This window comes from Neopelma chrysocephalum, unplaced genomic scaffold (genome assembly GCF_003984885.1).
Source record: "Neopelma chrysocephalum unplaced genomic scaffold, ASM398488v2 Primary Assembly neopelma1_67, whole genome shotgun sequence".
Taxonomy (NCBI): domain Eukaryota; kingdom Metazoa; phylum Chordata; class Aves; order Passeriformes; family Pipridae; genus Neopelma; species Neopelma chrysocephalum.
In genome coordinates, this window is record NW_020897726.1 from 8,545,959 (window position 1) to 8,558,886 (window position 12,928).

General features: G+C 35.1%; 1 protein-coding gene across 1 annotated transcript in view; it reads left to right on the forward strand.

Annotated features, from left to right (window-relative positions):
* AHR (aryl hydrocarbon receptor) overlaps positions 1 to 12,928 on the forward strand; it is a 59,869-nt gene that overhangs the window by 3,252 nt on the left and 43,689 nt on the right. Inside the window, 1 exon segment of the mRNA XM_027684690.1 lies at positions 4,502 to 4,689. Within this exon segment, the coding sequence (XP_027540491.1) occupies positions 4,502 to 4,689 (188 nt within the window).

Here is a 12,928-nt window from a genome sequence, read left to right on the forward strand (position 1 = left end):
AGTAGACTGAATAAAAAATTATGATAGGGTTTTGTTCTGTGTTATCTTAAATATATTTATGACATTAAGTACTTCAGAGGTTTGACTCGATCCTTAATGATGAGTAGTCCTAGTAATGTTAGAAAGCAGAGCAGAGATATTTTCATTTAAAACATTGAAACAGTTTATGTATTCTTTCAAGGGAAACAAACAAAAAGTGCCAGAACAAGCTTTCAAAAAGGAAGTTAGTCAGAAAAGAAAAATAATGATTAAAATATTCCTTTGTGTAAAGCAGTATCGGCTACAAACAGCAATTTGCACCTTTTATTTGAAATGGAGGCAATAAGGCTGTTATCATATGTAGAATAAACTTCTTATATATGTTTGTCAGTCTTGGTGTAGCTGGATGTTACATGTAGACTGCTACTTAAAATTCACTGGTTTTAAGGTCTGGTTTTGGTTCTTTTGGTTTGGTTTTGGTCAATGTTTCTTGCAAAAGCATACTTTTTAGAAAAGAATCTGCAACAAATGGAGGTATAGGTATGTAGGTAACATGGTCAGTAGGCAGGAACATAGTTTTTTGTTTCTTTTTTTCAAGTAACATTGGTTTGTTATCTTAAATAATAGTGAAATATTTTAAAACTGAGTGTTAAACTTTCATTCTTGATTGGTGTTCTGGATGTCTCTGTTGCTCTGGTTGAGTCCTTCATGCACCAAACAAACTAAAACTCTATTTACTACTGGAGGACAAACAGTAGCCCAGCATCAGACAAGTAGTATGCAACTGCTTGAGATTTTTTTAGTAAAACGACTTTATCCATTCAGCAGCCTGAATCTTTGCTGGTTTCAGTCTCTGCTGAAAGAGCCAATGGAAAGAGTCTCTTGCCCCTTCAAGATTGGTTGATGACAACTTTAGTTTTTAAGGGCTTGATAGTCCGTGTCATATCTGTTGCTTCCAAAGGAATCATCAGCTGAATTTTTAGTAATCATAAATTCGGTGTGGGAAATAAGAGTAAATGCTTAGAAATATTTTTCAGTTGCTTAATTAAATAGAGAATTTTTTAGGATCGTAAAACTTGCTTAGGGATAATAGATGCATTTCATATACCTGAACTACACTGAATTAGATCATATGCACATACTCTTAAATATGAGATAAAAAATATACATAGCTGAGAAGATTAAATCCATTAGCTAGGTGACTTGTATGTTCTTTCTTATGTCCTTTTTTCCTCAGCAATAAAACTGTTCTGATGAACTTCTAATTAGTTTTTTTTAGAAGAATTAAGTTTCTTTTAAACGTTTCACTGTATCTTTAGTGCTCTTCTCACACATTCTTTTGTTCTCTTGACTTCATTTCACAGTTCAGTCTTGTTAATAAGGTACAATGCTTTTCAGTGCTTAGTTGTTGGGTTTTTTCCTTTTTTTCCCAAAGTTTATGTTGTTATATCATGAAGAAAATAAACTTGTACTTTCTTTGCATTTTCTCAAAAACTGCTTCAATTTCCCTTTAAAATGATAAAATTAGCATGTAAATATTGAAACTTAATTTGGCCTTTTGATAATGATTAAGACTTGGGTACTTGTACACTTTTTAATAATTTATTGCTGTTAATGTCTGTGAAGGCACACATGTAAGCATGTGTAATGAAAATTTTTGATTGGGTAGGCTGTAGAAGACCAGTGAAAACAGTAGGTAGCTAGTGCTGTGGTGGCAAATCCTTTAAAATTGTTAAATTAAAAATTAAGTGTGCTTGCTTGTCTTGCAGCTGTTGGATGATAAGGGTTGTAGCTCAGTTCAGAGGTTCTGAGTGTACATGGACCTCTGGCCTTTGATTAGGGAAATCAGAAGGTAAAAGATTAAGAACTGAAAGATCAGCTTAAAATACATTACCTCCTTTAGTACTTTTTTCTTCTTTTAAATAAAACACATGCATGGATTTAATCTTGACATAGTACATAATTTGCCTTGGAGATAATTTTCTGCAGTGAAGCTAGGGCTGTCTTTAGCATCGAGGGTTTATATAAGTGGATGGAAAATGGTTTAGCTTGCTGCTTATGCCCCTGGCACTTCTGCCCTTATTCCCTTTGTCACTGAAGGATCCATTTTTATGTAATGGATTTTAGTTGGGTGACAAAGGGGAAAATTAGGGATAATCAGTGTTTGATTTGGAGGGAGAGAATATGACAAGATTTATGCTGCAAATAGTAGTAACATAATATTCAGAAGTGCTTTCAACTAGTTAAAAGTAAAAAAAGAGAAATCATTAGGAAGTCAATGTAAATTAGAAAAACAATCAACAACTGATAACCTGATGAGATGACTGCACAGTTGCCCATAATTTCAACTACTTTGTCAAGTTGTGAGTTTAAAGCAAACCAGAGGACAGTTGTTAAAATAGAAAAGTCCGTTATTTAGTTTGAAAAGTTTGTGTGTGTTGAATGGTTTCTGTGGGGTCCTCCACTTTTCAGGAGCAGACCAGTTTGATTTGATATTAGTTAGCCATTCCCTGATTGTTATAAAACTGATACCTGCTTAAAGTTTGGAATTTATTATTCAGACATTTATGGCAGTCTAATATGTAAAAAAAATTTAAGAAATAACTTTTTATTTACTGCTAATGTTTGGTGATTTTGAACTTTATTTTGTTAGGGTTATATTTAAATTGTGTAATCCTATGGCTTGTACAAGTTAGTATTCTGCCAGCATGAGAGAATATGAAGAAAGCTTTGCTAAATTATTCAAAGTTTAATATTCACTTGGGAATATGGTGAACTGACAGTGTCAAACTCAGGACTTGTGACCAAAGCACACACATCTAACCACATAGCTTGTCATCCATGGCCATTGATGATAAAGCTATGGTTTTTTTTCAAAGAGAAAGAATTTTCATATTTCTTGATTCATTTATTTTGCCCACTTTTCCAATATTTTTAGGATAAAGCTCTACTAAAACTGTGTCCTAGACAATATTTACCCTGCAGCAAGTTTAACTTTATCTGAGGAGTAAGTGATTGCTGCTGCTATGTTATATTTTTGTCTATTAACAACATTTTATATTATGGCACCTTCACGTTTCCAGGCCCTACATAAGGCATGTGCCTCCCTTAATGTGCAAAAGGACAGTCGTAGTGCTGGGGAGCAGGCAGCCAGGCTTAAGTGCAAGTTTTTGACAAGTGACACTTGAATAAGCAATGGCTGTAAAAAGAAGGGCTTGAATTTAAACTAACAAGAAGTGTAATTGAAACATAAAGTAAAAATAAGCTAAAAATAAGAATGTCCATTCCAGCAGTACTTATTTGGTTGGAAACACAAGATGAAATTATTTTACTGTATGGTTTACTTTAAGCAGTGGCAAAAATAACTATTGATGCTTTTGCATTTTCTCATCGTAAAATTGATATAAGTATGACAGTTGGAAGCAGACTAAACAAAATACTGAAGAAATTAGCTGCTGAATGGCTTTATGCTTAGTATTTTTGAGTGATGAATATCGCAGAACGAACATTCCTGGAGAGGAGCACAAATTGATAACTGGTGCAGATCTCGTGTAGAACCTCAATACTGGAAAAGTGAGAATTAATCACTCTTTAATTAGAAAACTGTTTAATAAAGATCATAAAGTCTACTGTGGCTTGTGCAGATAAATTGTTTTGTTTCAGTATTGGCTTGTAATGTCTAATTGTAATTCGAAGGAGTAGGGGCTTAAACTTGTTCCCAGACTTCTGTGTGCATGGGGAGGTGTGAGTATCTAAATAGCTGGAATTGGAGCTTGGGTTGGATATGAATGGAAAATAGCAAGTTTATAAAAACTTCATTATGTAATTCATAACAAGAAAGGCTTTTGAAATCATTCTTTGTAAGGTACAAAGGCATCTCTTTGTCATGCTGTACTCAAATGAAATGCCTTCAGCTGAGAGGTGACTTAAAGGATGAGCTCAGTAGTGTTTGCTACAAAGATTTAACATTCAGGCTGACTTTATCTCATGAGCGTTTTTTGTGCAGTTTTGGATCCTTCATTATCTAGCACGTTACTAAAACTTTTGTTATATTCAACTGAAAATAACCTAATCCAAACATTGACAAAAATTAGGGACATCTGTGAGAAATAATTATTGAAGTGAAAAAGTGTACTCTCAAATGTATTTGTACACAGATACTACTAAAAGTTACCAAATTATTTATTATAATAATTATTATTTATTATAATACTAACATTTGGAAGAATAAGTGACTGAAAATGTAGGAAGCTTTTTATAAAAAATGCTGAATCTCAAAGATTTCAAATGTTCATTGCATGTTCAAATAGATGTAGCTCAAACTGCTTCATTTAACTGTGTGTGTGTGTTGGAGGGGAGGTTAAGCCATCTTAGGTTATTTTTTTTTTTCCGATAGGAAACAAAATCACTTGGGAAAACATTTTGGTTGTTTGAGACAATTTGTAATCTTAGCCTTGGTGAATATTTGCCTTCATTTTGGAAAGGAACTTGCCCTTATACTGTGTTTGTTTTATTGCCACAGAGTAAAGCCGTCCCCAGCTGAAGGAGTCAAGTCCAATCCATCCAAGAGGCACAGGGACCGCTTGAATGCGGAGCTGGACCGCTTGGCTAGCCTCCTGCCTTTCCCTCAAGATGTTATCGCCAAATTGGATAAGTTGTCTGTGCTTAGGCTTAGTGTCAGTTACCTGAGAGCCAAAAGTTTTTTTGATGGTAAGTGTTGGAAATTTATTTGGTTTTGAACTGCTTGTAAAATTCAGTTTATACTGTATGTTGATTTCAGCTGTTCAAGTACATGAAACTGTTGAATTTATTTTAATGGAATTAAAATTAAATGTATTTTAATGGAACCTCCAGTTTTGTGGATATATACAATGTAACTGTATAAAGTAAGCTTTCCAGTTTCTTGAAACCAAATGTAACTACTTATATTTCACTTAGGTCACCAGGCTTTCAAAGCTTTGCATTTGGAATTGATATTGCCTTTAATGAGTCCTGAGTCCTTTTCATCAGACTATCAAAAATACCCAAGAGATTTCTCTTTTCCCGCTCTGAAAATTGCCTTCATAAAACTATTACTGTTCAAAACATGTCATGTGAGTTCCCATCAACTATATGTTTTACTTAATGATACATAAAAAATAACTTTGCTTTGATATAAAGTAATTGCTACTACCTCTTCCTTATTGCAAAGGTGATTTGTAAAGAATAGAGACAAAGTCTTTCCTGGGTCCAAGCCCTGATTACTGCAGGACATGAGGCATTAAGACGACATTTAAGGTTCTCCAGTTGTGTGGGCAGGTTTTCACTGACCCCAGTCCTGACAAGGGTAATACAGCAGCACTTGAAGTAGTCATCAGGCCAGAAGTGGGTGTTCTTGGCCACCTCAGAGCTGGCCAAAGAGTCCTACCCCCCTCTATCTCTACCTGAGCTGTTCTGTAGGGTGAGATATGCTGGCTGGCTTCATGCCAGTTTTTACAAAGGCAGAAATAGTCTGATACTTTTCATTGCTGGAATAAAGCAATGAACTTTTATTGAATTAATTGTCCTTTCTTGATTGTAAAATCAGTCAGATTTTACAATATTATATTAAAGATGAAATTCTGTTGATCAGCTGTAGCTAAGGAATCTTGATTACAATGGAGTTGATATTAAATTTTAAGCTGTTTTTTAACTAAGTTTTTTGGACATTAAAATAACCTCTGTCCTCATTAGTTTAAGATTTAGTGTTTCAGCCTCCATAACATGGATGAAAGAACTCAAGAAACCTAACTAAGATAGTTCCACGTTTTTCTGCAGGAATACAGAACATTTATTTTCATTTTTTGTGTCAACTGGCTTCAATTTATTAATGCTCATGAATTCACATTCTGTGTTTTATTGCTTGAAGAATATATGCAAGTGTCTTGATTTCTGTGCTTGTTCAGGACAATTCTTTCTATGGAATCCAGTCTAAGGCTAGAGTTGGGCAAATATTTCTGGCAGTGTTTTTTTCACATGAAAAGGTTTTCTCCCATCAAATGAGAAAAATCTTTTGGAACGTCACTTTCATAAAAATCTTTACAAGATATCTCAGGTACATTGCTTTAAAAGAAATTATTTTGCCTGTCCGTGCTCTCTTGGTGAACTGAAGTGTAGTTCTAGTCTCAATGAAATGTGTTTTGTTGTGGCTTTTAAGATGATGTTTTCTGAAATAAGCCCAAGATTGCAAGGTTTTGTTTTGCTTGGGCTGAAGTGATAATAACAAATCTCAATTTCTCATGCAATGGAAATGCTTGATTTTTATTCTTCCTGCCCCTTCCTTCCAATTTGCACTTAAAGGTCCTGTAATAAAGGAGTTTAAGACTATGATTTCTGTATAGGAAAAAAAAATTAAAACCCATGCCTTAAGCTGTAAAGAGACATTCAGAATTCCTTCACACCAAAATTTACATCAGTTGCTTGTTTTTAATTTGAACATATGGTAACTTTCAGCCATTTAGAGTGGTGATGAATTAGATGTGCATTAGTGGCAGAGAAGTTATATTTGCATTTCAAGTTGCAGTTTAACTACTGTGGATCTGGAATTGAAGCAAACAACCTGTGTTTTTAACTTAGTAGCATAGCACCAGGATTGTATCCATTTCAGGCAAACTTTTGTAGCTAATGCTACCATACTGGACAACAGCTGTAGAATATAGAACATTTAATTGCATTATAATTAATTAAGGAGCAGAATTTTGATTTGTCTTATAGGAAAGCAGCAAGTGCATATACTAGGGTGCATTACAAGAGAATGTTTTTCCTTTAGACTCCATAATATAAAAAAGCCTGGTAAATTTGAAAAGATAAATGATCTGATATTGCTTACCTTGTGCAAGACATTTTTAACAGTACAAAGTGAAGCAAGTTTAATTTATACCTTCAGACAGAATAGCTTCAGTAGAAGTTGTCTTAACATTTTTTTAGCAGAAACCTTTTTACTACTTCTTTTCAGGCCATTGAACTGTAGGACTACAAGTCAGGTTAGTCATTAATTTCCATCTCAAGGTGTTTAAAGACTAACATCAATGACTTCAGTAAGAGTAACCAATTTATGACCATGACAGAGACAGTAGTGAAAACTTGGTCTTTTATACTAATGTTCCTAAATAACATGGAAGCTATTTCAGTGAAATTCAGCTTCCAAAAGAAAAATTAGTGCTTTGAATGAACAAAAGATGAGAGAATGAACAAAAAACCCCTGAAAACCCCTAGTTTAGATTTGCATGATCAATCTATGCAGTACTTCTTAGGATGGCTTTTTTGAAGGCGTATTTTGTGTAACTGAATATATGCGGAAAACCCTGTAGAATAAATCTGACAAATGCAAGAGTGAGCACTGATTGTCACCTTGAGTGCCCAGACTGAGCCAACTGCTCCACTTTATTAACGCAGCATGCTGAAGTAAAGGGAAACGCTAAATGAATAACAGGATGCAAATGGGGGGTGTGTAAATTCCTGCGGAAAGTAAAATATAAATGCGTAATCATATGATCTTGCTTGAAAGGAAACCCAAGTTTTTTCTGTAACAATAGATATTTTTTTCAAAGAAAACACTTGCATTTTTCCAAGTTTAAATAATCTAGAGTGAATGTCTGTTTTCTGAAGGCGGAAGTCTGGGGTGAAAAAAAGAACTGTTTTGTGAAAGACGTTTCTAAAAGTTACATGAATTTGAATAAATATGCCTCACTTAAGACACATTTTTTTTTTGTCATTACTTTAGAAGCTAAGGGGTTTGTGTGTGTGTATATGCACTCATATATGTGTATATATACATATATATGGCCACCAATAAAAAAGTATATTCCCCTGACCCTACTAATTAAAATGGTACAGAATGTTCTCCGGAGCTAGAGACAGGTAAGTGTTTCTGTAGTGTCTACTGAAATGTGGTAGACTTCTGCATGCTTGACATATTTCAGGTTGTAGGAAGTAGGTGCACGTATTTTTTTTCTTCCACAATTTCAAAACATCTTATTTTCTTGTGTTGGTGATTGTATTCTGTTAAGCAGTTGCTTTTGATTGTTGTCATTTGTTAGTAAAGTTATTGTGCTGTGAAGGGACCCTTTAGATACATTACTTTTGTGTGGTCAGGTTATTCTTGAGTCCACATGGTGTCAGAAGGCTTTCTGTATCCCCTGTCAAGCACTCAGACATGCTTTTATATGTATGAATTTGACCTTGTACTCAAAAAGGAAATTTCAGTAGTGGCTTAAAATAATATGTCTCAAGTCTGTTTCTTTATAAAGTCTTATGTGGTGAGTCAAAGCTAAGAAGTGATTTAGGGTGGTGTCACTTCGGCAGTGCAGTACTACCTGCCTGTACTCAAGTGGATTAACAGTCCTCAAAGTCAAGCAGGTTAGCTTAAATCACCGCTAGAGTGTTTATTTTGTGCATGTAAGATACTTTCTGAAAGTGGCTTAGGGGAAGCTTTTTATTTTTAAGAGACTAGGATAAATCAGTCAGGTGTCTGCTGACAATCAGTAAAGACTTTGTGTTGTCCTGGTATTATTTCAGTCCATTTTGATGCTAAATGCCCATGCATGTGTGCATTCAGCAGTGAAAAACATAAAGTGGAATATGGGACAACAGCTCTTTGTGCAGATGCAGGTTAGTGTGAGCTCAGCATATGGAGCAAAACTGGACAATCATTTAGGCATAGCCTGTGTTCCCCATGCATGTGAAAGGAAAAAGCCCTTTTGCTTCTAGCTTTGGTTCTTATATGATGAATTGATAATCACTTAAATACTTTACTGCAGTAAGGAAAAACATTTATAAAGATTTTTCTTGGGGTTTTGGCGAAACAGATTAAAGGGCTAAAAGTAGAGTTTGTGTGACTAATGACTTTTTTAATGTTAGGGGCATGATTTTTCTTTTTAAAGGTATATTGAGAATAAAGGAGAGACTTGCAGAATCAAAAATGAAGTAACTGTGCTATGTGTGCATATCAATACATTAGAAACAAAATTCAACATGTTGCTTGTTAATTATCCTTTCATCCATTTCACTAAGAATTCCTGTGGTTTAAAGTATGGAGTTTTTTTCCATCTTGCTTATTGGGCAGTATTCTGCATTCATAGAAGAAAGTTTCTGCTCAAAATTAGTTTAGAATTAGTTTCTCATGTTGTATGCAAGTGTTTCTGGCAAGCACAGCAATAACAAAATATTTTTTTTTCCTCAGTGAGTTTGCATTACCTTTTTTTACTTTGTAGTATAATTAACACACATTCCTTGGCATAGCATATCTCAAATTTGCAATGCAGCCATTGTCATCAATATATATATTGATATATATATTCCTTGATAATGTACTTTTCCTGCACTGCCCACTGTTCTATCATTGTGTACTGGAGAAAACAGACTGCATGTAGTTCCTGCTCTGGAAAGCATGTTTAGGGTGTGCAAATGGGAAAGACAGGCAAAGTGGGAGACAATGTTTTTATTCTGTCACATTGAGAAGGCCAGCAACATATCTCCGAACTAGCAGATATAGATAGCCTTTTTGCCAAGTGTTGGGTGGACAATTGATTTGAATCTTATCTGAGAGCTGGAGGAAAAAAATTGGGGAAAAAAACCAAAACAACCCAAACAAATTAATGATGTTTCCTTCTGCACTGGCTTTCCCCCTGGCCCCAATCCAGAATTATTACAAAATGTGAATCTTGGAATTGTATAGTTTTTCAGTATCAGACTATCATATTATTCAAGTTATTTCCTAATCCATGCTTGTTCTGCTACTTGTGTTTTTTTTTAATGTGTTTTGTTGTTGTTGGGTTTTTTGTTTGGTTGGTTGGTTTTTTTCCTCCAGACTTCCCCCGCTGCCCACAATCCCCCGAGATTCATACTGAGCATTTCTGGCTGTCTGCTACAGGCTATTTTAGCCTGTATTTTACGTAACAGAAGATAAACAGGGATTTAGGCTTTGAGGTCCTAAATTCTGATCTTTAAAAATTATGATTAAAACCATGTAGCTATGACATCACCTTAAATCTCAAAATGTGTATGTTTTCGCTGTTACATGCTCATTCTTAGCTTGCTCAGAAAAATTTTATTTTTATGAGTGCTGTGTCATTAGGCATCTGGTGCAGCTGGGGCAAACCTGTACCCCTAAGGATTGATGCAACTGAGATTTAATATATCCCAAACTGAACATGTAAAATTGAAAATTCTGTTTATATCACTAAGTAAGAGCCTAACATGTCAATGCGTTTGTCAGATAAAGAGGAGAAACCAGGTAGAAATGCTAATAGTGAATGTGTTCTTTGGATTTTCTTTTCCTATTACACTGCAGTATTTTAGTGATGGATATTAAACATTCTTAGAAGTCTCTTTGCAAGGAAAAGAAAAGTTATCTCCTCTTCTCTCCCCTGTGTGTATTATTTAATCAAAGGCATATGGAAAGTCAGTGTAGGAACCTCTTATGTTTCACAAAGCTGTTGTAAAACTTCTTGAAAACCCTGTCCCAGCATGCAGAGCATTTGTTTTTTTTCTCTATAGCCCTTGTTAATAGGGAGATTAGTTTTAAGCATATGGTTCTGGGCTTTTCTCTATATTCCTGACTCTCTTGTTTGCAAGATCAGAGCCTAAAATATAATCTATCCTATTCTAACAACATGTGTTTTGGAGTTTGGCACTGTTAGTGTTAGACATTCAGACCCAGAACAGGTAGCAAGATAAAAGCCTAGCCTCAAGAAGTGCTGCTGCTTCTCCTGCATAGTGTATTCCGAGTCTTGTAATCTTTGCTAAGATTTTTATTACTATACTGTAGCACCTAAAAAGAATGAGATTTGGAGGTTTTTGGTTTTGTTTTACAAATCACTGTAACTGTTGATCCCTTCTCCAAAGACAGTTGGAGTGGAAAAGTATAATTAGAGATAGCACCAGGCTCTCAACATCTGTCTTCCATGGACTTCATGATTCATCCATCTGAAGTTGTAGAAGTGTAGTTTGCTTGGCTATGACCTTAAAAGTTAGTTAAGGCTTCAGTGTGAATGCACATTAGAAATGGGTACAAGTAATCTATTAATACTGGTATAGCTTTTACTGCTGTCTATGCCCTTATGACTCAGCAGTTTTCCTCCTGTGCAGGCTTTTCAATAGGAGAAATGCCTAAGTTTTTCTTTATTGGAATACAGATAAAGTCAAACAGGAAATAAGACATGCTTGTATGATTAAGCTCTGTAGATGTTTACAGTTCTAACCAGTTATAACGCTGTTTATTTTTCCTGAGTAAACAAAAAATTTAACTGTTAAAACAGTTTCTGTTCCATACATACTTTGATAGAGCACTGAGTGCTTAAAGAATGATTGCTTTGTGAATTGTCTTGGAACTCTAGCTAGATAATTAGAAGCTAATTCTAGTTACCAGAGCTTGGTTGTTGTAATTGATTAATTTATAAATTACTTTTCTTTTTAAGAGAATCTGGAAAGGTAAAAAATTACAAATTTCAAAAGCACTCTTCAGAGTTTCAGGTAATATATTGGTAAATATTTCCTGGGGAAAGTTTCCTTGGAGTTCCTGCTCCTCAGTGTAGTGATGGGCTGTCCTAATTGTATGTTAGTGATAAAACTTACCATAGTTATTCTAGAAACTTAACTCTATTGTAGTTCTTACAGTTTACTTCATTTATCTGAAACTGCCTTAAGAAAATGTAGGTTTGCTGCCTGCCAGCTGTGAACATTAAAGGCGACCTACAAATAGGAATTAGTCGCCCTCAGTGATGCATGCTAAACTCTGTTTTTAATTGAACAAAGATATGCTTGGTTTTTTCCACTGAATAATTGCCTCTTGAAATTCAACCCATGTGCCTTTTGAATTGCACAGTACTGCACACTTTACGCATGGCATTGTATAACATCTTATAAGCTGAAAGACATACATACTTGGCCCCTCAAGACAAATTCTAACTGATCACATGAAGTAGGAATTTACTGGAGTAAGTCCATGGCCTGACTGGTCAAATATTTTGGCTTCCCCATCAGACTCCATTGTCACATCTTCAGCAGTACAATTTCTATGGCCCAGCACAAGACACTAGCTTTTTGTACTGAAGTATTCAGTTGTAGTGAATTCTTTTTTCCCTCTTGGTGTCTACATCTGAGTTACAAACCGAAGGATGATGTCTTTCTTTTATTGATTATTTTTTCCATGTGTCATATTTTGCATTTTTGGAGGAAAATATCAGGGTAGCCCTGTCTCCTCCTTGCTTATACCATTTGTTGTTTGGTGTACTTTTATTAGACAATGGTAAGAGATGTGCCTAGAGAAAACAATTCCAGTATTTCCTTCTTGTCCTCACAGCTGCTCTTAATTTTGCTTTGATCTGTATGGTCCTATATGTAGTGTCTTACCAGAGACCAGGCTGTTGATTTGATCACATTAAAGGATGTTGAAATGCTTCTGATATAATGCAGCACACTGATACTGAAGGCTTTTGTTAATATGCTTTCTTGACCTGTTTAATGGGAAACTTTTTAGACAGGTGGAGCCTAATATATATAATTTTGTGGTTTGTAGCTGATCCTTCAAAAGGATAGCAATACAAATATGAATTCCTGGTCCATACGCTATCAGATGGCATAAATGCTAATAAGTTATACCTAGTGATATGGAAGGAAAAAAAAGTTACCCTTCTTCATGTACCCTATCAGCATTTGAAGGTAGAACGCAAGGCTTATGGTCTTCTGTAGGAAGGGTTTGAGCCCTATAACTGTAAGAGTTTTTGGGAATGTACTAGCCTGTGTATTTCCAGAGTGTCCGCCTTCCCTCTGCTTGTCTCAAGGTGTATTAACTGACTGGGAGCCCTGTGCTGGAACCCTTGCGGTTAATTACCCTCAGCATTAGGAGCATCAGCTATGCTGGATCCCTCAGTGTTTCTTGTAACATGGATTTACTACTCTGAAATGGCTACTGTCTTAGTTAAGTGAATAA